The sequence below is a fragment of the Bombina bombina genome, chromosome 1, assembly GCF_027579735.1.
Source record: "Bombina bombina isolate aBomBom1 chromosome 1, aBomBom1.pri, whole genome shotgun sequence".
NCBI lineage: Eukaryota > Metazoa > Chordata > Amphibia > Anura > Bombinatoridae > Bombina > Bombina bombina.
This window is the reverse complement of record NC_069499.1, coordinates 1,044,434,064-1,044,458,368: the sequence shown is the minus strand read 5'-3', so window position 1 is coordinate 1,044,458,368 and position 24,305 is coordinate 1,044,434,064. Positions and strand designations below refer to the sequence as shown.

The 24,305-nt window shown below is 43.6% G+C and overlaps 1 protein-coding gene across 3 annotated transcripts in view; it reads left to right on the top strand.

Annotated features, from left to right (window-relative positions):
- Window positions 1-24,305, top strand: part of NDRG3 (NDRG family member 3) — a 398,435-nt gene that overhangs the window by 177,252 nt on the left and 196,878 nt on the right. For all 3 annotated transcript variants that reach the window (XM_053721374.1, XM_053721302.1, XM_053721225.1), the window contains exon 7: window positions 4,784-4,844. In XM_053721374.1, coding sequence (XP_053577349.1) covers window positions 4,784-4,844 — 61 coding nt within the window. The remainder of the gene's footprint in view (window positions 1-4,783; window positions 4,845-24,305) is intronic.

Genomic DNA, 24,305 nt, shown 5'->3' with positions numbered 1-24,305 from the left:
GGGGTTGTCTACGCCTATGGAAATTTCAGAGGCATTATACGATGACGAGGCCCACTCCAACTCTTTGGAGGAGGTTCCTTCTGGGTCAGAGTCCATGTAATCTCTTCCTCCGGCTGCGGAGGAGCCTGATTTTAGGTTTAGGATAGAGAATTTGAGCTTTTTGCTGAAGCAAGTGCTTGCTACTCTGGAGGTTCCGGAACCAAAGCTTCCAGAGGAACCTTCGATTCCTAAGCTTGATAAGGTGTACGAGGACAGGGTGGTGTTTCAGACCTTCCCGGTTCCTGTTAAGATGGCTATTATTATTAAGAATGAATGGGAGCGATTAGGTTCTTCCTTTTCCCCTTCTTCCTTTAAGAAACTGTTCACCGTCCCAGACTCTCAGCTTGAGCTGTGGGGGACTGTCCCTAAGGTGGATGGTGCTATTTCCACGCTCAAGTGGACAACTATTCCTCTCGAGGATAGTTTGTTGTTTAAAGAGCCCATGGATAAAAAGTTGGAAAACTTGTTAAGATGAAGATGTTTCAGCACATGGGGGTTTGTTTTTCAACCGGTAGCAGCTGTAGCTGCCGTTGCCGGAGCTGCGACATATTGGACAAGATACAGGATAAGATTAAGGCTTTGAGGGTCGCAAATTCTTTCATTTGTGACGCCTGAACGCAAAGGTTTCGGGATTCTCCGTTTTAGCTCGCAGGGCTCTGTGGCTAGTCTTTGTCGGCAGACATGACCTCTAAGTCGAGGCTGTTGTCTCTGCCTTTTCAAGGAAAGATTCTGTTCGGTCCAGGATTGGATTTGATCATATCCACTTTTACGGGAGGCAAGGGAGCTTTCCTACCGCAGAATAAGAAGGCTAAGCCTAAAGGATCTACTTTTCGTCCCTTTCGTGTGGACAAGGCCCAGCGCCAGCAGCCCGCCGCAAAAGAGGATCAGTCCAAGGGAACTTGGAAGCCTGCTCAGTCTTGGAACAAGTCCAAGCAGCACAAGAAGCCCGCTGAGACAAAATCGGCATGAAGGGGCGGCCCCCAACCGGTCTCCAGACCAAGTAGGGGGCAGATTGTCTCTCTTCTCCAAGGCCTGGTTGCAGGACGTTCAGGACCCTTGGGTTATGGAGGTTGTTGCCCAGGGTTACAGGATAGTATTCAGGTCCCATCCTCCCAGGGGCAGATTCCTTCTGTCAAACCTGTCTTCAAGACCAGAAAAGAGAGAGGCCTTTCTAGACTGTGAGGGATCTCTCCTCTCTCTGTGATATCGTACCAGTACCCCAAGCAGAAAGGGGTCTAGGGTACTATTCAAATATTTTTGTGGTTCCAAAGAAGGAGGGCACGTTCCGCCCGACTCTGGACCTAAAGTGTTTAAACAAGTTTCTGGCTATTCCATTGTTCAAAATGGAAACTATCAGATCTATTCTGCCCCTAGTTCAAGAGGGACAGTTCATGACAACTATAGACTTGAAGGATGCTTACCTACATGTTCCCATTCTCAGGGACCACTTCAAGTTCCTAAGATTTGCGTTTCTGGACCAACACTTCCAGTTTGTGGCCCTTCCCTTCAGTCTGGCAACGGCCCCGAGAGTCTTCATGAAGGTTCTGGGGGCGCTACTTACAGTGGCCAGAGCCAGGGGCATTGCTGTGGCGCCCTATTTGGATGACATCCTAGTCCAGGCACTGTCGTTCAGACTCGCAGAGGATCATTTGAGGGCTCTTCTTTTCTTGCTCCAATCTCACCGTTGGAAGATCAACTCAGGAAAGAGTTCCCTGGTTCCCAGCAACAGGGTGGAGTTCCTGGGCACGATAATAGACTCTATGACCATGAAAATATTTCTCACAGATCGACGCAGGAAGATTGCGACCACCTGTCTTGACCTTCAGTCCTCCTCAAGCCCTTCGGTGGCTCAGTGTATGGAGATGATCGGGCTCATGGTCTCCAGCATAGACGTCATCCCTTTCGCCAGTTTTCATCTCAGACCTCTTCAATTGTGCATGTTGAGACAGTGGAACGGCGATCATTCAGATCTATCACAGTGGATATCCATGGATGCTCAGACTAGGGACTCCCTCTCTTGTTGGATCCGTCTGGAGCATCTGTCCCTGGGGGCATCCTTCTTGAGACCGTCCTGGAAGATTGTGACCACGGACGCGAGTCTCGTAGGATGGGGAGCTGTTTGGGGTGCCAGGATGGCACAAGAAAAATGGACCCGGGAGGACTCTCTCCTTCCGATTAAATATTCTGGAACTTCGAGCAATTTACAATGCTCTGAGGGCGTGGCCTCATCTGGAGTTGTTCAGCTTCATCAGATTCCAGACCGACAACATTACCTCGGTGGCTTACATCAACCAACCATCAGGGGGGTACGAGGAGCTCCCTAGCATTGAGGTAGGTGTCTGGGATTTTGGAGTGGAGAGTCCCACAGCTGCTCGCTTTCAGCGATTCACATTCCAGGTGTGGATAACTGGGAAGCGGACTTTCTCAGCAGGCAATCCTTCCATCCGGGGGAATGTTCTCTTCACCCTGAAGTGTTTGTGGAAATTTGTCTCAGATGGGGAATACCCGAGATAGACCTCATGGCGTTCAGACTCAATTGCAGGCTACCCCGATACGGGTTGAGGTCGAGGGATCCCCAGGCAGAGCTGATAGGTGCCTTAGTGGTGCCTTTGGGATTCAGCCTAGCTTACATTTTTCCACCGTTACCACTTCTACCTCATGTAGTGGCACACATCAAACAGGAGCGAGCTTCGGCCATCCTGATTGCTCCATCGTTGCTGCTGAGGACGTGGTTTGCGGATCTGGTGGGGATGTCATCCTCTCCGCCATGGAGGTTACCCTGTCGCAGGGATCTGCTGTAACAGGGTCCCTTTCAACATCAAAATCTTGTTTCTCTGAGGCTGACTGCGTGGAGATTGAACGCTTAGTCTTAGCCAAGAGAGGTTTTTCTGAAAGTGTGATTGACACTCTAGTTCAGGCAAGGAAGCCAGTCACTCGTTGCATCTACCAAAAGATGTGGAGGACTTACTTATCCTAGTGTGAGAAGCATGGATATCCTTGGCACAATGTGAAGGTATCCAGGATTCTGTCCTTTCTCCAAGAGGTTTTGTAGAAGGGTCTTGCCGCTAGTTCCTTAAAGGGACAGATTTTGGCATTTATCAGTCTTGTTGCACAGGAGACTCGCTGAGCTTCCTGACATTCAATCTTTTATTCAGGCTCTGTCTAGAATCAGGCCTGGCTTTAGGCAGTCTGCTCCCCCATGGAGCTTAAACTTGGTCCTTAAGGTATTGCAGAGGGTTCCGTTTGAGCCTATGCATTCCATTGACATTAGGATTCTGTCCTGGAAGGTTCTCTTCCTGTAGGCTTGCCTTGCCTTGCTATTTGATCCTCCTTGCCTGTTTTTTCATGCGGATAAGGCTGTTCTTCGCACCGGTTTGGGGTTTCTTCCCAAGGTGGTGTCTAACCATAACATCAATCAGGAAACAATTGTTCCTTCTTTGTGTCCTAACCCTTCTTCTTCTAAGGAGAGGTTACTTCATAATCTGGATGTGGTTTGTGTCTTAAAGTTCTATCTTCAGGCTACAAAGGATATTAGACAGTCTACATCTCTTTTTGTGGTGTATTACAGGAAGCGCAAGGGGCAGAGGGCCTCTTTTACTACTTTTGTCTTTTTGGTTGAGGAGCTTGATTCGCTTGGCCTATGAGACAGCGGGACATGAGCCTCCTTAGAGAATTACGGCTCATTCAACTAGAGCTGTAGCTTCGTCTTGGGCCTTCAAGAATGAGGCATCTATGGAGCAGATTTGTACGGCGGCTACCTGGTCCTCCTTACACACCTTTACAAGCTTTTACAAATTTGGTGTTTTTGCTTCAGCAGAAGCTACTTTTGGGAGAGAGGTTTTACAGGCTGTGGTGCCCTCAGATTAGGGTCCGCATTTTTACCCTCCCGGTTTCATTCAGTGTCCTCTAAATTTAATCTTCTGGCACCATTTATATCCTGATATTTCTCCTACTGTTCCTTGTTCCCTCGGCATAATGACTGGGGGATGAGGGGAGTGGGGGAGGTATTTAAGCCTTTGGCTGGGGTGTCTTTGCCTCCTCCTGGTGGCCAGGTTCTATATTCCCAAAAGTAATAAATTAAGCCGTGGACTCTATTCCCCCCCCCCCCCCTACGATGGAAATAAAATGATCAGGTAAGCATAATTTTTTGTTTTTTGCCAATTCAAGTATGTTGCAATAATGTTTTCTATTATTCAAATTAAAATTTTCAGGTTTCTGCTGCTTTCATTATTGTTTTAATGAGAGTTGCAATAATGCATCCAGTCTTTTGGGACCTAAATTTGCCATTTCACATATATAAGAATCATACTGTCAGAATTTGAACTGATACCTTTCTTCTTTTTTATTCCTTTTCTTATGTTAGTGGGGTATATTGAATATTAGAACAACACATTTATTTATTTTTTATTTTATTTTTTTATTTAATTTACATAGATTTTCTACACCAGTTCGGTGTATATAGAATGCTTAAAATAATAGACTAAAATAGAATATCTATTAAAAATATTTTTCTTTGTAATATTGCTGTCTATTCCTCTTTGCAAATTTCTCAGACGGTGGAATAAAAAAGCCTTAATGAGATTCAAATAGTATGAAACCTGATAAAAAAAAAAAAAAAAAAAAGAAAAGAAATTACAGCAACGTTTTAGTTTGCCCACCCTATCATTCTTTAGCATCTCCAGATACAAAATGTGACTAAGAATGTATAAAACACTAGTACATACACACATCTGTTTTATTGCAGCCTCCAAAGCGTTATTGGCATTGGAGTCGGAGCTGGAGCCTATGTATTATCAAAATTTGCTGTAAGTATATTCTTTTTAACTTGAGTCCCTCTATGAAACAAAACATTCTTATGTAATCATCCTACCTATTTGCATTGTATCCCTCCCCCCCCCCTCCCTCTATGGGGTGCCACACTGCTTTTTTTTAAAGGGACAGTCTACTCCAGAATTTTTTTAGTTTAAAAAGATAGATAATCCCTTTATTACCCTTTCCCCAGTTCTGCATAACCAACAGGGTTATATTAATATACTTGTTTACCTCTGATTACCTTGTATCTAAACCTTTTCAGACTGCGCCTTATTTCAGTTATTTTGACACTTGCATTTTAGCCAATCGTTGATGACTCCTAGGTAACTCCATTGTGTGAGCACAATGTTATCTATATGGCACACGTGAGCTGGCACTGTCTAGCTGTAAGAAAATTGGCAAAATGCACTGAGATAAGAAGAGGCTATCCAGGTCTTAGAAATTAGCATGTGAGCCTACCTTGGTTTAGCTTTCAACAAAGAATATCAAGAGAATAATGCAAATTTGATGATAAAAGTAAATTAATAAGTTGTTTAAAATTGCATGCCCTATCTGAATCATGAAAGATTAATTTTGATTAGACTGTTCCTTTTAAAGTACAAAGGCAGCTAAACGTTATTTCTTTAAGACACAGTTAGTCCACGGAATCATCAATTACTGTTGGGAATATCACTCCTGGCCAGCAGGAGGAGGCAAAGAGCACCACAGCAAAGCTGTTAAAGGGCCAGTAAACCTAAAAAAAATTATATAATTCTGCACATAGTGCAGAATTATATAACATTATATGAGTGCTAGCTTTATACAACCTAATATATCCTGTGAACTTTTATAAAAAAAAACAGGGTTTTCCAGACCCGCCCTCTGTGCTCTACTGAGCGGGTCTGGTTTTCCCTCAGAGCGCATCTGGCCAGCAAGTGTAATGGCGCGGTCGGGCCGGGCTGTTACTAGACCGCTGGCCAGATGCGTTCTGAGGGAAAACCAGACCCGCTCAGTAGAGCACAGAGGGCGGGTCTGGAAAACCCTGTTTTCTCTTGTTAAGTGTATTCAGTCCACGGGTCATCCATTACTTGTGGGATATATTCCCTTCCCAACAGGAAGTTGCAAGAGGATCACCCAAGCAGAGCTGCTACATAGCTCCTCCCCTCACATGTCATATCCAGTCATTCTCTTGCAACTCAACTAGATAGGACGTTGTGAGAGGTCTGTGGTGTTTTTATACTTAGTTTATTTCTTCAATCAAAAGTTTGTTATTTTAAATGGCACCGGAGTGTGCTGTTTGTTCTCAGGCAGTATTTGGAAGAAGAATCTGCCTGCGTTTTCTATGATCTTAGCAGAAGTAACTAAGATCCACTGGCTGTTCTCGCACATTCTGAGGAGTGGTGTAACTTTCAGAAAGGGAATAGCGTGCCTGGAATCCTGCAAACAAGGTATGTGCAGTAAATTATTTTTCTAAGGAATGGAATTGACTAAGAAAATACTGCTGATACCGATGTAATGTAAGTAAAGCCTTTAATACAGTGAGAGTGACTGTTAGCAGGCTGATTTAAATATATACAGTAAAGTAATTTTCTAAGGAATGGAATTTGACTGAGAAAATGCTATTAATACTGAAGTGATGTTATAAGCCTTAAATGCAGTAGGAAGACTGGTATCAGGCTTATCAATAGAGATTCATACTCCTTAAAAAAAAAAAAAAAAAAGGATGTTTAAAACGATTTTGCTGGCATGTTTATTAGTTTTGTGAGGTACACTGGTGATAAAACTTATTGGGGCATAAATTTTTTTCCACATGGCTGACCGGTATTTCTGCATAGAAATAGTTAACTGAAACTCCCAATGTTGTAATTTTGAGTAGGAGGGGCCTATTTTAGCGCTTTTTTGACGCAGTAAAAATTCAGGCTCAGTCTTCCTGCTTCTTCCTGCATGACCCAGGTCGTCTCCAGAGAGCTTAAGGGACTTCAAAAGTCATTTTGAGGGAGGTAATCAGTCACAGCAGACCTGTGACAGTGGTTTTTGACTGTATTAAAAACTTTTTTTTTTTCTTTACTGCTTATAAAAATCCGTTTTGGGTATTAAGGGGTTAATCATCCATTTGCAAGTGGGTGCAATGCTCTGCTAACTTAATACATTTACTGTGAAAATTTGATTGCTATAACTGATTTGGTTCATTGTTATTTCAACTGTGACAGTTTTTTTTGTGCTTCTTAAAGGCACAGTAGCGTTTTTCTTTATTGCTTGTAAAATTATTTACAGTGTTTTCCAAGTCTGCTAGTTTTATTGCTAGTCTGTTTAAACATGTCTGACACAGATGAATCTGTTTGTTCACTATGTTTAAAGGCCAGTGTGGAGCCCCATAGAAATATGTGTACTAAATGTATTGATTTCACTTTAAATAATAAAGGTCAGTCTTTATCTATAAAGGAATTATCACCAGACAACGAGGGGGAAGTTATGCCGACTAACTCTCCTCACGTGTCAGTACCTTCGCCTCCCGCTCAGGAGGCGTGTGATATTGTGGCGCCAAGTGCATCAGGGACGTCCATACAAATCACTTTACAAGACATGGCTACTATTATGAATAATACCCTGACAGAAGTATTATCTAAATTGCCAGAATTAAGAGGCAAGCGCGATTGCTCTGGGGTAAGAATAGAGCGCGCTGGTGCTACAAGAGCCATGTCCGATACTGCGTCACAGTTTGCAGAACATGAGGACGGAGAGCTTCATTCTGTAGGTGACGGATCTGATCCAGGGAAACCGGATTCAGAGATCTCTAATTTTAAATTTAAGCTTGAGAACCTCTGTGTATTGCTAGGGGAGGTTTTAGCGGCTTTGAATGACTGTAACACAGTTGCAATTCCAGAGAAATTATGTAGGCTGGATAGATACTATGCAGTACCGGTGTGTACTGATGTTTTTCCTATACCTAAAAGGCTTACAGAAATTATTAGCAAGGAGTGGGATAGACCTGGTGTGCCCTTTTCCCCACCTCCTATATTTAGAATTTTTTTTCCAATAGACGCCACTACACGGGACTTATGGCAGACGGTCCCTAAGGTGGAGGGAGCAGTTTCTACTTTAGCTAAGCGTACCACTATCCCGGTGGAGGATAGTTGTGCTTTTTCGGATCCAATGGATAAAAAATTGGAAGGTTACCTTAAGAAAATGTTTGTTCAACAAGGTTTTATCTTGCAGCCCCTTGCATGCATTGCGCCTGTCACTGCTGCTGCGGCATTCTGGTTTGAGTCTCTAGAAGAGGCCATTCACTCAGCTCCATTGGATGAAATTATGGACAAGCTTAAAGCACTTAAGCTAGCTAATGCATTTGTTTCTGATGCCATTGTACATTTAACTAAACTAACGGCTAAGAACTCCGGATTTGCCATCCAGGCGCGCAGAGCGTTATGGCTTAAATCCTGGTCAGCTGATGTGACTTCTAAATCTAAATTGCTTAATATTCCTTTCAAGGGGCAAACCTTATTCGGGCCCGGCTTGAAAGAAATTATCGCTGACATTACTGGAGGTAAGGGTCATACTCTTCCTCAGGACAGGGCCAAATCAAAGGCCAAACAGTCTAATTTTCGTGCCTTTCGAAATTTCAAGGCAGGAGCAACGTCAACTTCCTCCGCCCCAAAACAGGAAGGAACCGTTGCTTGTTACAGACAGGCCTGGAAAACTAACCAGTCCTGGAACAAGGGCAAGCAGGCCAGAAAACCTGCTACTGCCCCTAAGACAGCATGAAGGGATGGCCCCCTATCCGGAAACGGATCTAGTGGGGGGCAGACTTTCTCTCTTCGCCCAGGCATGGGCAAGAGATGTCCAGGATCCCTGGGCGTTGGAGATCATATCTTAGGGATATCTTCTGGACTTCAAGGCTTCTCCTCCTCAAGGGAGATTTCATCTTTCAAGGTTATCAGAAAACCAGATAAAGAAAGAGGCATTCCTACGTTGCGTACAAGACCTCCTAGTAATGGGGGTGATCCACCCAGTTCCGCGGACGGAACAAGGACAGGGGTTTTATTCAAATCTGTTCATGGTTCCCAAGAAAGAGGGTACCTTCAGACCAATTTTGGACCTAAAGATCTTAAACAAATTCCTAAGAGTTCCATCATTCAAAATGGAAACTATTCGGACTATCCTACCCATGATCCAAGAGGGGCAGTACATGACCACAGTGGATTTAAAGGATGCCTACCTTCACATACCGATTCACAAAGATCATCATCGGTTCCTAAGATTTGCCTTTCTAGACAGGCATTACCAGTTTGTAGCTCTCCCCTTCGGGTTGGCTACGGCCCCGAGAATCTTTACAAAGGTGCTGGGCTCTTTTCTGGCGGTTCTAAGACCGCGAGGCATAGCCGTGGCTCCATATCTAGACGACATCCTGATACAGGCGTCAAGCTTGCAAATTACCAAATCTCATACAGAGATAGTTCTGGCATTTCTAAGGTTGCATGGGTGGAAGGTGAACGTGGAAAAGAGTTCTCTATCACCACTCACAAGAGTCTCCTTCCTAGGGACTCTGATAGATTCTGTAGAAATGAAAATCTACCTGACAGAGGCCAGGCTATCAAAACTCTTAAATGCTCGCCGGGTCCTTCATTCCATTCCACGCCCGTCAGTGGCTCAGTGCATGGAAGTAATCGGCTTAATGGTAGCGGCAATGGACATAGTGCCATTTGCGCGCCTACATCTCAGACCGCTGCAATTGTGCATGCTAGGTCAGTGGAATGGGGATTACTCAGATTTGTCCCCCCTACTAAATCTGGATCAAGAGACCAGAGATTCTCTTCTCTGGTGGCTATCTCGGGTCCATCTGTCCAGGGGCATGAGCTTTCGCAGACCAGATTGGACGGTTGTAACAACAGATGCCAGCCTCCTAGGCTGGGGCGCAGTCTGGAATTCCCTGAAGGCTCAGGGATCTTGGACTCAGGAGGAGAAACTCCTCCCAATAAATATTCTGGAGCTAAGGGCAATATTCAATGCTCTTCTAGCTTGGCCTCAGTTAGCAACACTGAGGTTCATCAGATTTCAGTCGGACAACATCACGACTGTGGCTTATATCAACCATCAAGGGGGAACCAGGAGCTCCCTAGCGATGTTAGAAGTCTCAAAGATAATTCGCTGGGCAGAGTCTCACTCTTGCCACTTGTCAGCGATCCACATCCCAGGCGTGGAGAACTGGGAGGCGGACTTTCTAAGTCGTCAGACTTTTCATCCGGGGGAGTGGGAACTCCATCCGGAGGTTTTTGCTCAACTGGTCCATCGTTGGGGCAAACCAGAGTTGGATCTCATGGCGTCTCGCCAGAACGCCAAACTTCCTCGTTACGGATCCAGGTCCAGGGACCCGGGAGCGACGCTGATAGATGCTCTAGCAGCTCCTTGGTTCTTCAACATGGCTTATGTGTTTCCACCGTTTCCTCTGCTCCCTCGACTGATTGCTAAGGTCAATCAGGAGAGAGCATCTGTGATTCTGATAGCGCCTGCGTGGCCACGCAGGACCTGGTATGCAGACCTGGTGGACATGTCGTTCTGTCCACCATGTACTCTACCTTTGAGGCAAGACCTTCTAATACAAGGTCCTTTCAATCATCCAAATCTAATTTCTCTGAGACTGACTGCGTGGAGATTGAACGCTTGATCCTATCAAAGCGTGGCTTCTCAGAGTCAGTTATTGATACCTTGATACAGGCACAAAAGCCTGTTACCAGAAAAATCTACCATAAGATATGGCGTAAATACCTGTATTGGTGCGAATCCAAGAGTTACTCATGGAGTAAGGTTAGGATTCCAAGGATATTGTCCTTTCTCCAAGAGGGTTTGGAAAAAGGCTTATCAGCTAGTTCTTTAAAGGGACAGATTTCTGCTCTGTCTATTCTTTTGCACCAGCGTCTTTCAGAAGTTCCAGACGTCCAGGCCTTTTGTCAAGCCTTAGCTAGGATTAAGCCTGTGTTTAAAACTGTTGCTCCTCCGTGGAGCTTAAACTTGGTTCTTAAAGTTCTTCAAGGAGTTCCGTTTGAACCCCTTCATTCCGTTGATATTAAACTTTTATCTTGGAAAGTTCTGTTTTTGGTGGCTATTTCCTCGGCTCGAAGAGTCTCGTAGTTATCCGCCTTACATTGTGATTCTCCTTATCTGATTTTCCATTCAGACAAGGTAGTTCTGCGTACTAAACCTGGGTTTTTACCTAAGGTAGTCTCTAACAGGAATATCAATCAGGAGATTGTTGTTCCGTCATTATGTCCTAATCCTTCTTCAAAGAAGGAACGACTTTTGCACAATCTGGACGTAGTCCGTGCCCTGAAATTCTATTTACAGGCAACTAAGGATTTTCGTCAAACTTCTTCACTGTTTGTCGTTTACTCTGGGCAGAGGAGAGGTCAAAAAGCTTCGGCAACCTCTCTCTCCTTTTGGCTTCGTAACATAATACGCTTAGCCTATGAGACTGCTGGACAGCAGCCCCCGGAGGGAATTACAGCTCATTCCACTAGAGCTGTGGCTTCCACCTGGGCCTTTAAGAATGAGGCCTCTGTTGAACAGATTTGCAAGGCTGCGACTTGGTCTTCGCTTCACACTTTTTCAAAATTTTAGAAATTTGACACTTTTGCTTCTTCGGAGGCTGTTTTTGTGAGAGAGGTTCTACAGGCAGTGGTTCCTTACGTTTAAGTTCCTGCCTTGTCCCTCCCATCATCCGTGTACTTAGCTTTGGTATTGGTATCCCATAAGTAATAGATGACCCGTGGACTGAATACACTTAACAAGAGAAAACATAATTTATGCTTACCTGATAAATTTATTTCTCTTGTAGTGTATTCAGTCCACGGCCCGCCCTGTCCTTTTTAAGGCAGATCTAAATTTTAATTAATACTCCAGTCACCACTGCACCCTATGGTTTCTCCTTTCTCGTCTTGTTTCGGTCGAATGACTGGATATGACATGTGAGGGGAGGAGCTATGTAGCAGCTCTGCTTGGGTGATCCTCTTGCAACTTCCTGTTGGGAAGGGAATATATCCCATAAGTAATGGACTGAATACACTACAAGAGAAATAAATTTATCAGGTAAGCATAAATTATGTGTTTTTTTTTTTTTATAAAAGTTCACCGGATATATTCGGTTGTATAAATCTAGCACTCATATAATGTTATATAATTCTGCACTATGTCCACTATTATATAACATTATTTTTTAGGTTTACTAGCACTTTAAGTATCACTTATCCTCCCACAACCCCCAGTCATTCTGTTTGCCTTGATGCAGAAATGAAGAAATTTCACTACAATCAAGATTTTATTATTTTAAGAAAGAGTAGGTTTACTCTGCTCTCTCCCTTGTTTCAAGGATTGGGTCTAGCCGTACTGCACGTTAGTCTCTTCATTAGGGCAGTGGTTGCTTTAAAGCAGTTGAGAACTTGTGGGGTGGGCCTCACTGCGTTTTCTTAATATGTTGCTGCCCTGGTATATGAAAGCCAAAGTAGATTTACTTTGTTCTTTCCTTTTTCACAAGTCCATGTATGGAGTGGCTTCCTTCCGTACCTCGTGTGCTGTCCTCCTGCCAGACGGCAAGCCTGCAGGTAAGTGCCTTTTTTATCTTCGAGGCTTGGGAGAATGTGCACATTTATCGTGAGCTGCAGCATATTATTGGACAATTGTATCCTTTGGAAGGATACTGACAGGCAAGGAGCGGGCATGTTTGTGTGACTTTTAGAGACCAGAGGTTATTACTTGATGGGGCTAAGTATATACTTATTTATGAATGTGATACGGGCTAAGCTAAGCAAGCTACTGGCGTTATATTTAGTATTATGTGTTCGTACTTTATTTGGGCTGCACTATTCTCACAAGTGGGTGTTTGTACATGGCAGCCTAGTCTACACAGTCTAAGCACTGTTCGTATGGAGATCCCTTTATTCTGATGTGTAGTTTTCTACTGCGGTCTTGGCAGCAAGAATAATCTTTGTGAGATTCTCCTAGAGAGCATGTTATTAATTAACTTTAGTGAGTTTAATATACATATTATGAGAAGTTTTGTATTTCACTGTGAACGGAACTAAGATCCTTCTATATTATGCATGTTTTTCCGTTTTTTACCGCTATGGTGGTTGGGAAAGGTTTTTCGCCATGCATGCTAGTGGCGGGAAGGTCTGTTAATTCTGCTCTGTGTTTAATGGCACGCGTTTTGTGTGCAATATATTTTTCCTGTCGGCGGGTCACGTGACCCGATTCTACGCTGTAGTTCCCGACTTGGTGCAGGGTGACAAGTACAGCTGCAGTTGTTTTTAATATTGTGATACTGCAAATTTTCTTCACAGGTTATTTTCTTCTTTCACAGTGGTACACAGTTAGGATAAGCTGATATAATATACGATCAGCATACCGTGCCTCCTTTGTTTTACCGTTAACCCTTTAGGGCAATGTAGGCATAATTGTGTTTTCCTAGCTTAGTGCTAGTATTTTTCTCATGATTGAGAAGTGCAATCAGGTTATGCCTTTTTTTACTTTAGGAGCACTAGCTGTGTCCTTAAAGTGCCAGTACATAATTACATATTTAATATTGAAATGTTTATTAAAATAATTTTAATTATTTTATGTTTGGAAGTACAAATTACTTCTCTGGACAACTCTGTGCTGCTTGCTTAAGCTGTAACTTTTTTATGGTGAGATAAGTTGTTGCCCACTGAAAACCATGTCTTTTAGGATGATGCTGTTCTGATAATGTCACAGCTTTCTCCTCAAACGTCCCAGGCCTCATGGGCGTCACACCCAGTGCTCTACGGTTCCTCTTAATCTCCTGGAGGAGTTATGTGCCTACAGAACGTGCAGCTCAGGTACCCTTTGCGGTATCTGCGGACTTACCTGTTTTTCTTTATTTTTAGGAAAAAGGGGCAAGAGGACATTTTTCATTTTCAGATAGTACGGTTGCTGCTCCATGTTGTACTGCTTAGGTCTCTTTCCTAAGTGTGGTGAGGAGGACTCACCGGTAGTTTCTGAGGGTGAAATCTCAGAATTGGACAGTATAATTCCTTCATCTGACGTTGAAATAGTTCTTTCAGATGTATGCTTGCACACCTCGTGTACTGTTAAAGGAGGTTTTGGCTACTTGGACAACATTGATACCCTATCGTTGTCAACCTTTGAAAGTTTTGTAATGTTCCTTCCTAAGAGGAAGTGTTTCTAGACGTGCCTTGGATTTTTTCTTAGGATTAGGAGAAGCTAGGGATACCTTTCTCCCCGTCTCCCGTACCACGGCTCTGAGAACTTCGATCCTTATGGTGCTTCTTTTCGGATCCCAGGATGTGAAGCTGGAGGTTTAATTGTTCATTTAGAACAATGTCTTGTCTTATTAGACTTGCTGTGCTAGTGGCCGAAATCTTGTTCAGACAAGAAGCCTACCTGTTGCTTAGCAGTACAGTTTAGGCTTTATAGTTCTGCAGTTGCAGGTTCAATTTTTTTATCTTTCCTCCAATTCCATGTTTCTGGTGTTTCTTTTCAGGGATGAGACCTTGTTTGGACAGAATTGTCTCCTGATGTGTCGGGTGAAAAAAGATTTTCCTTCCACTCGTCAAGGGAGTAAGACTAAAGTAAGGTTTTCTATTTCAGCAAGGTCAGTCTTGTTTCTCAGAGTCCTATCTAAGATTTCCTCCCAGGGGCAGATTTCTCATTCTAGAGTATCTGCAGTCCAGGTATGATGAGATGTTGTCCTTGAGTTGTGTTCCGGTCCTTCCTCTCTAGGAGTTATAGTTCCAGTCCCAGTCTGGGAATAGAATCTAGGTATTTACCTCGTTTTTCTCGGGTTTGTCCTCCAAAGTAGTATCCATTCCCCTTTGGTTCAAGAGGACCTGTTTAGATCGAACATAGACCTGAAGGATGTGTCTTTATTGTTCCCATTATTTGGGATCTTCTCAAGTTTGAGTCTTGTCATCCTAGAAAGGCCTTATGGTCGTGGGGTATTTCAGGGGTGCTCTTCTTCAGGTGTCATCCTTATTCAAGCACTCTCTCTATCTTTCACGAGATCTTGTCCAATCTGCTTTCTCATCGATGGGAAATAAATCTGGAGAAGAGTTCCTTTGTCCCATCTACAAGGGTGATTTTATTTTGGCCTTTAATATCTTCTAAATCATAGGAGAAGATTCTAAGAGAGGTCAGATAATCAAGAATTATCCCTTTTCTTTCCTATCACTGCAGGGATATGTGGCGTAGTGATTGGCTCCACCGCTCCCGAAGCAGGAGCTTTGCCTGGGTTCAAACCCATAACCTTCTGCTTTCTGATCAGTGCTTCTGGTGTCAGCTAGCCTTCCAAAGCGGAAGTTTAAAGTCCTCTATCCGGTCAACAAGCAAGCTCTTGCAGTCCGGTAAACCAGAAGGTTGGGAGTTTGAATCCAGTTGCAGTTGTTTTATTTTCAGTTACTCAGTGTATGAAGGGAATCGGTCTGATGGTTATCTTGGACATCATTCCCTTTGCTATCTTCCATATGACAAGAGTCTCTATCTTCTGTTTTCTCAGAAGTTGTTGTCTCAGGGCGTGTGCTGCTAGAGACATTCCTGGGTGTTGTGACCACGAATGCCATCCTGCTGGGCTGTGAATCAGTCTGGGTCTTGTTTAAGAGCAGGGATTATGGACTTTGAAGTGTCTGCTCTCCTCTCTAACATCTTGGAAGTGATATATGATGCTCTGATGACTTGGCCTCAGTTGTCCTTAACTGGGTTCCAGTCAGACATTATCGCCTCAATGGTTTCATCAACCACCAGGGAGGAACTCTGAGTTCCTTTGCAATGTAGGAGGTGACTTGGATTGTTCAGTGGGCGGAAGCTCACAATTGTTGTCGATCTGCAGTCCACATTCTAGGAGTTGACTACTGGGAAGCGAATTTCCTGAGAAGATAGCCTTTTCTCTTAGGGAGTGGTAACTCCTTCAGGAGGTGTTATCCAACTTAAGCCTCAAATGGGGGGTGCAGAGTTGGTTTTGGCAAATAGTTCAAGGTCAAGAGATCCACAGGCAGTTCTGATAGATGCTCTGGCGGTTCCTTGGGATTTCAGGCTGGCTTTCCTGTTTCCTCAGTTTTCTCTCCTTCCACGAGTCTTTGACCGTATCAACAGGAGAGAGCTGCGGTTATTCTATTAGCCCCTGTGTGGCCTCACAGGATCTATTGTGCAGACCTAGTGGAGAGGTCATTTCTTCCACCTTGGAGACTGCCTCTGAGGAAGGATTTTCTGATTCAGGGTCCCTTCTTTCATCCTGTTTTTCTTTCTCTGAAGCTGACTGCTTGGAGATTGAACGCTTAGTTTTGTCTAAGCGGGCAGATCATTGAGACTTTGATTCAGGCTTGCAAGCCTGTTTCGAGAAAGAATTACCATAAGATATGGCATACATTTCTTTACTGGTGTGAATTCAAAGGCTTCTCTTTGAGTAGAGTCAGGATTTTTAGCATTTTCCTTTCTTCAGGAAAGTCTGGAGAAAAGTTTTGTCAGTTCTCTGAGGGGTCAGATTCCTGCATTCTTTTTGCTGCATAAGTGTCTGGCGGACATGCCGGATGTACAATCCTTTTGTCAGGCTTTGGTTAGAATCAGGCCTCTATTTAAATCAGTTGCTCCCCCTTGGAGCCTTAATCTTGTTCTTAAAGTTTTACAATAGGCTCTGTTTGAGCCTATACATTCCATAGATATTAAGTTATCTTGGAAAGTTTTGTTTCTTATTGCTTTTTCTTCTGCTCGGAGGGTTTCTGAACTCTCAGCATTGCTGTTTGTGTCTCCTTATCTCATATTTCATGCAGATAAGGCAGTTCTCCGTACCAAACATGGTTTTCTTCCTAAGTTTGTTTCGGACAGAAATATTAATCAGGAGATTGTGGTTTCTTCTCTCTGTCCTAATCCTTCTTCTCATAAAGAACGTTTAAAACTTAGACGTTGTGCGGGCTCTTAAATTCTATCCACAGGCTACGGAGGACTTTCGTCAATCTTCTGCATTGTTTGTCTGTTTTTCTGGTAAACGTAAAGGTCGGAAAGCTACTGCTAATTCTCCTCTCCGGTTGAGAAGCGTTATTCGTATGGCTTATGAGACTGCTGGACAGCAGCCTCCTGAGAGAATTACAACTCTCTCCACTAGGGCGTTGTCTTCTTCTTGGGCCTTCAAGAATGAGGCCTCTGTAGAACAGATTTGTAAGACCGTGACTTGGTCTTCTTTGCACACTTCTTCTAAATTCTATAAATTTGATACTTTTGCCTTGGCTGATGCTTCCTCTGGGAGAAAGGTTCTGCAAGCAGTGGTGCCTTCTGTTTAGGTTACCTTTCTTTCCCTCCCTATTCATCTGTGTCCTCTAGCTTGGGTATTGATTCCCAACAGTAACTGATGATTCTGTGTCTTAAGAAAGATAACAAAATTTATGCTTACCTGATAACTTTGATTTATTTCTTGACACGGTGAGTCCACGGCCCTCCCTTTTTTCAGACAGTTATTTTATATAAACCTCAGGCACCTCTGCACCTTGTTATTTCTCTCCTTTTCCTTCGGTCGAATGACTGTGGGTTGTGGAAAGGGAAGTGACACTTAACAGCTTTGCTGTGGTGCTCTTTGCCGCCTCCTGCGGTCGAAGAGTGATATTCCCAACAGTTATTGATGATTCCGTGGACTCACCGTGTCAAGAAAGAAAGAAATTTATCAGGTAAGCATAAATTTTGTTTTTTATAAAAGGGTCATAAATCATGGGTTTATATTTTCCAATTTATGGCCTGTAAAATTATTTTTTGACAGCTTTAAGGGACAATCGACTCAAAAAATGTTATAGGTTAAAGGGACAGTAAACGTAGGATTTTGGATATCATTTTACTAAATGCCTTTGACAGTCTAGCGGTATCTCACAATTAAAACATTTATAACATACATAAAACAAACCGCTAACCTTACATGTATGGAGTAAACGCCGACCGCCCAGTACTTGCGTGTGTGTATATAGAATTTTTAACATGCTTCTTAATACTAATCCATCCCCTGTATATCGATCACGTAGCTCCTTTAGCGTCAGGGGTGTGCATTCTTTGGTTGACAGGGATTGCTAGAGACATACTGGGCATGCAATCCAGTCTTAAGCATATCTCTGTTAAAGCGCATGCACAGTTTCAGTAGCTGGCGAGAAACACTTGACAGACAGAAGCTTGTGAACGAGCAGTAATGGGAGGAACGGGGGCGTTTGTAGCCCTTCCTATGATGATGAACTGTTAGCCGATAAAACACTCCCAGAGCAGGAGCGGTGAGTGAGGACTTCATAACGGTTATTTTCAGTAACTTCAAAATGTTATAGCTTATTATTTAAAAAACAAAAATAGCCCCAAACTAAAAACAGCATAACAAGGGCGTTGGGAGAATACTGGAATATACATTTAGACTCTACCTCTAACCCCATAACAATCTGGGCAGCACATAAATCAGTAATCCGTGGATTGCTTATTAAAGAAAAAACATTATATAATAAGAAAACGCAGGCGCACTTGTCACAGCTGTATACTGAGATAGCTGAATTAGAACGTTCCCACAAAATGTCGCTGTCTGCAGCTACCCTTCACACATTACAATTAAAAAGACAGGCCCTAGCAAAATATTTGAACGAACACTCCATTAGGGCGGCGCATAGATTGAAAACAAACTATTTTTTGTATGCAAACAAGCCTGATGAATACATGGCAAAAAAAATCAGAGATGCACAACAGGCCTCTTCGATAGCACTTCTGCACAATAGAGCTGGCCTCCTCACCTCCCACCCTCAGGAGATTGTTGATACATTTGCAGATTACTATGGAAATCTATATGATGGCAAAAAAGTAATTTATGACGACAATACACAACGCTTACAGAAGGACTTTTTAGACTCCACGCGATTGGACATAGTTTCAGAGGGGGACCGGGAAGCATTAAATGCTAAGATTACCCAGGCGGAAATTTTGACAGTTCTTAAAGATCTTAAACCAGGGAAGGCACCAGGACCAGACGGGTTTACTGGGGAGTACTACAAGCTGTTTAGGTCGGTTCTGGTCCCCCATCTAGTTTGCTTTGCAAATCATATTATGGAGGGTCATGAAATTCCTACAGAGCTTCTCCAAGCTAAAATAGTTGTCTTACCTAAACCAGGGAAGAATTAAAATTGTGACTAAGGTGATGGCCAACAGACTGAAACGTATAATTCCGACAATGGTTCACCCAGACCAAGTGGGCTTTGTTATGGGTAGGGAAGCCCCTGACAACGTAAGGAGAATGACGGTAATAACGGACCATCTGACTGACAGAGGAGTGCCTTCTCTGCTCCTATCACTGGATGCGGAGAAGGCATTCGACAGAGTGGACTGGCAATATATGTGGACGATGCTGGAGGGGAGGGGGATACATGGGCCCTTTCTGGTAGCACTTAAAAATATGTACTCTAATCCTTCTGCATGCATAAGAGCTATCGGACACCATTCCACACCCATTAAGATTCTGAACGGAACCAGACAGGGATGTCCCTTGTCGCCGCTTCTCTTTGCGCTATGTATAGAGCCGCTAGCAGCCTCAATCCGAAATAACCCAGACATATCGGGAGTTCAGATCGGGAAATTTAATCACAAGATAACTCTGTTCGCAGATGATATCCTATTGACAATAACTAAACCACTACTGTCACTCCCAAATCTATATAAAACTATACAAGAGTTTTCCTTGATCTCGGGGTATAAAATCAATTTAGATAAGTGTGAGGCCCTCCCCTTTAACCTCCCAAAACACACTCTTAAACTTATTGAAACTAATTTCGCATTTAAATGGGCCAGGAATAGCATTAAATACCTTGGTATAAATCTGACTCCCCACTCTTCTACTCTTTACAACAATAACTACATCCCGTTATATAAGAAAATTCGTTCAGACCTTAACAAATGGCGGACATATAGATTCTCTTGGTATGGAAGATTGACCTCTATTAAAATGAATATATTGCCGAGACTACTATACTTATTTAGAGTCTTGCCAATAAAGATTAACATACAAGAGCTTGAATCTATTCAATCGGCTCTACACTGTTATCTCAGGTATAAGAAACAAGCTAGAATTCAGGCTAGGGTTCTGACACGACACAGACAGCTGGGGGGTGTGGGCTTACCTAATTTGCAGGACTATTATCGGGCGTCTAGACTAGCCCAGATCTCCATTTGTGGTAGGAGAGATGAAAACATCCTTTGGCCGACCCTGGAATCTGAATTAGGGGGGCTCAGTTCCCCTGAGGATATCATATGGGATCCGGGGCTGGGGGGAGGGGAGGCCAAGCACATTGCCCCAATTACTAGATTGTCAATAAGGGAGTGGACTTCCACACTAGGGACCGCAAACATCTTTCCCGAGAACTCGCTGAAAAACCCCCTAAAATACCTGATAAACCCAGACCTTAAACCAGCCATAAGCAAATGGGAAAATAAGGGACTTTATGGGGTGGCAGATTTTGTAAATAGTGGAACCCCTATTTCTCCAACATAGGTGTGTCCGGTCCACGGCGTCATCCTTACTTGTGGGATATTCTCTTCCCCAACAGGAAATGGCAAAGAGCCCAGCAAAGCTGGTCACATGATCCCTCCTAGGCTCCGCCTACCCCAGTCATTCTCTTTGCCGTTGTACAGGCAACATCTCCACGGAGATGGCTTAGAGTTTTTTAGTGTTTAACTGTAGTTTTTATTATTCAATCAAGAGTTTGTTATTTTAAAATAGTGCTGGTATGTACTATTTACTCAGAAACAGAAAAGAGATGAAGATTTCTGTTTGTATGAGGAAAATGATTTTAGCAACCGTCACTAAAATCCATGGCTGTTCCACACAGGACTGTTGAGAGCAATTAACTTCAGTTGGGGGAACAGTGAGCAGTCTCTTGCTGCTTTAGGTATGACACATTCTAACAAGACGATGTAATGCTGGAAGCTGTCATTTTCCCTATGGGATCCGGTAAGCCATGTTTATAAAGATCGTAAATAAGGGCTTCACAAGGGCTTATTATGACTGTAGACTTTTTCTGGGCTAAATCGATTCATTATTAACACATATTTAGCCTTGAGGAATCATTTTATCTGGGTATTTTGATATAATAATATCGGCAGGCACTGTTTTAGACTCCTTATTATTTAGGGGCTTTCCCAAATCATAGGCAGAGCCTCATTTTCGCGCCGGTGTTGCGCACTTGTTTTTGAGAGGCATGACATGCAGTCGCATGTGAGAGGAGCTCTGATACTTAGAAAAGACTTTCTGAAGGCGTCATTTGGTATCGTATTCCCCTTTGGGCTTGGTTGGGTCTCAGCAAAGCAGATACCAGGGACTGTAAAGGGGTTAAAGTTAAAAACGGCTCCGGTTCCGTTATTTTAAGGGTTAAAGCTTCCAAATTTGGTGTGCAATACTTTTAAGGCTTTAAGACACTGTGGTGAAAATTTGGTGAATTTTGAACAATTCCTTCATGTTTTTTCGCAATTGCAGTAATAAAGTGTGTTCAGTTTAAAATTTAAAGTGACAGTAACGGTTTTATTTTAAAACGTTTTTTGTACTTTGTTATCAAGTTTATGCCTGTTTAACATGTCTGAACTACCAGATAGACTGTGTTCTGAATGTGGGGAAGCCAGAATTCCTATTCATTTAAATAAATGTGATTTATGTGACAATGACAATGATGCCCAAGATGATTCCTCAAGTGAGGGGAGTAAGCATGGTACTGCATCATTCCCTCCTTCGTCTACACGAGTCTTGCCCACTCAGGAGGCCCCTAGTACATCTAGCGCGCCAATACTCCTTACTATGCAACAATTAACGGCTGTAATGGATAATTCTGTCAAAAACATTTTAGCCAAAATGAACACTTACCAGCGTAAGCGTGACTGCTCTGTTTTAGATACTGAAGAGCATGACGACGCTGATAATAATGGTTCTGAAGGGCCCCTAACCCAGTCTGATGGGGCCAGGGAGGTTTTGTCTGAGGGAGAAATGACTGATTCAGGGAACATTTCTCAACAAGCTGAACCTGATGTGATTACGTTTAAATTTAAGTTGGAACATCTCCGCATTCTGCTCAAGGAGGTATTATCCACTCTGGATGATTGTGACAAGTTGGTCATCCCAGAGAAACTATGTAAAATGGACAAGTTCCTAGAGGTCCCGGGACTCCCAGAAGCTTTTCCTATACCCAAGCGGGTGGCGGACATTGTTAATAAAGAATGGGAAAGGCCCGGTATTCCTTTCGTCCCTCCCCCCATATTTAAAAAATTGTTTCCTATGGTCGACCCCAGAAAGGACTTATGGCAGACAGTCCCCAAGGTCGAGGGAGCGGTTTCCACTTTAAACAAACGCACCACTATACCCATAGAGGATAGTTGTGCTTTTAAAGATCCTATGGATAAAAAATTAGGTTTACTTAAAAAGATGTTTGTTCAGCAGGGTTACCTTCTACAACCTATTTCATGCATTGTCCCTGTAGCTACAGCCGCATGTTTCTGGTTCGATGAGCTGATAAAGGCGGTCGATAGTGATTCTCCCCCTTATGAGGAGATTATGGACAGAATCAATGCTCTCAAATTGGCTTATTCTTTCACCCTAGACGCCACTTTGCAATTGGCTAGGTTAGCGGCTAAGAATTCAGGGTTTGCTATTGTGGCGCGCAGAGCGCTTTGGTTGAAATCTTGGTCAGCTGATGCGTCTTCCAAGAACAAGCTACTTAACATTCCTTTCAAGGGGAAAACGCTGTTTGGCCCTGACTTGAAAGAGATTATCTCTGATATCACTGGGGGTAAGGGCCACGCCCTTCCTCAGGATCGGCCTTTCAAGGCAAAAAATAAACCTAATTTTCGTCCCTTTCGTAGAAACGGACCAGCCCAAAGTGCTACGTCCTCTAAGCAAGAGGGTAATACTTCTCAAGCCAAGCCAGCTTGGAGACCAATGCAAGGCTGGAACAAGGGAAAGCAGGCCAAGAAACCTGCCACTGCTACCAAGACAGCATGAAATGTTGGCCCCCGATCCGGGACCGGATCTGGTGGGGGGCAGACTCTCTCTCTTCGCTCAGGCTTGGGCAAGAGATGTTCTGGATCCTTGGGCGCTAGAAATAGTCTCCCAAGGTTATCTTCTGGAATTCAAGGGGCTTCCCCCAAGGGGGAGGTTCCACAGGTCTCAGTTGTCTTCAGACCACATAAAAAGACAGGCATTCTTACATTGTGTAGAAGACCTGTTAAAAATGGGAGTGATTCATCCTGTTCCATTAAGAGAACAAGGGATGGGGTTCTACTCCAATCTGTTCATAGTTCCCAAAAAAGAGGGAACGTTCAGACCAATCTTAGATCTCAAGATCTTAAACAAGTTTCTCAAGGTTCCATCGTTCAAGATGGAAACCATTCAAACTATTCTTCCTTCCATCCAGGAAGGTCAATTCATGACCACGGTGGATTTAAAGGATGCGTATCTACATATTCCTATCCACAAGGAACATCATCGGTTCCTAAGGTTCGCATTCCTGGACAAGCATTACCAGTTCGTGGCGCTTCCTTTCGGATTAGCCACTGCTCCAAGGATTTTCACAAAGGTACTAGGGTCCCTTCTAGCTGTGCTAAGACCAAGGGGCATTGCTGTAGTACCTTACTTGGACGACATTCTGATTCAAGCGTCGTCACTTCCTCAAGCAAAGGCTCACACGGACATTGTCCTGGCCTTTCTCAGATCTCACGGATGGAAAGTGAACGTGGAAAAGAGTTCTCTATCTCCGTCAACAAGGGTTCCCTTCTTGGGAACAATAATAGACTCCTTAGAAATGAGGATTTTTCTGACAGAGGCCAGAAAAACAAAACTTCTAGACTCTTGTCGGATACTTCATTCCGTTCCTCTTCCTTCCATAGCGCAGTGCATGGAAGTGATCGGTTTGATGGTAGCGGCAATGGACATAGTTCCTTTTGCGCGCATTCATCTAAGACCATTACAACTGTGCATGCTCAGTCAGTGGAATGGGGACTATACAGACTTGTCTCCGAAGATACAAGTAAATCAGAGGACCAGAGACTCACTCCGTTGGTGGCTGTCCCTGGACAACCTGTCACAAGGGATGACATTCCGCAGACCGTAGTGGGTCATCGTCACGACCGACGCCAGTCTGATGGGCTGGGGCGCGGTCTGGGGATCCCTGAAAGCTCAGGGTCTTTGGTCTCGGGAAGAATCTCTTCTACCGATAAATATTCTGGAACTGAGAGCGATATTCAATGCTCTCAAGGCTTGGCCTCAGCTAGCGAGGACCAAGTTCATACGGTTTCAATCAGACAACATGACAACTGTTGCGTACATCAACCATCAGGGGGGAACAAGGAGTTCCCTAGCGATGGAAGAAGTGACCAAAATCATTCTATGGGCGGAGTCTCACTCCTGCCACCTGTCTGCTATCCACATCCCAGGAGTGGAAAATTGGGAAGCGGATTTTCTGAGTCGTCAGACA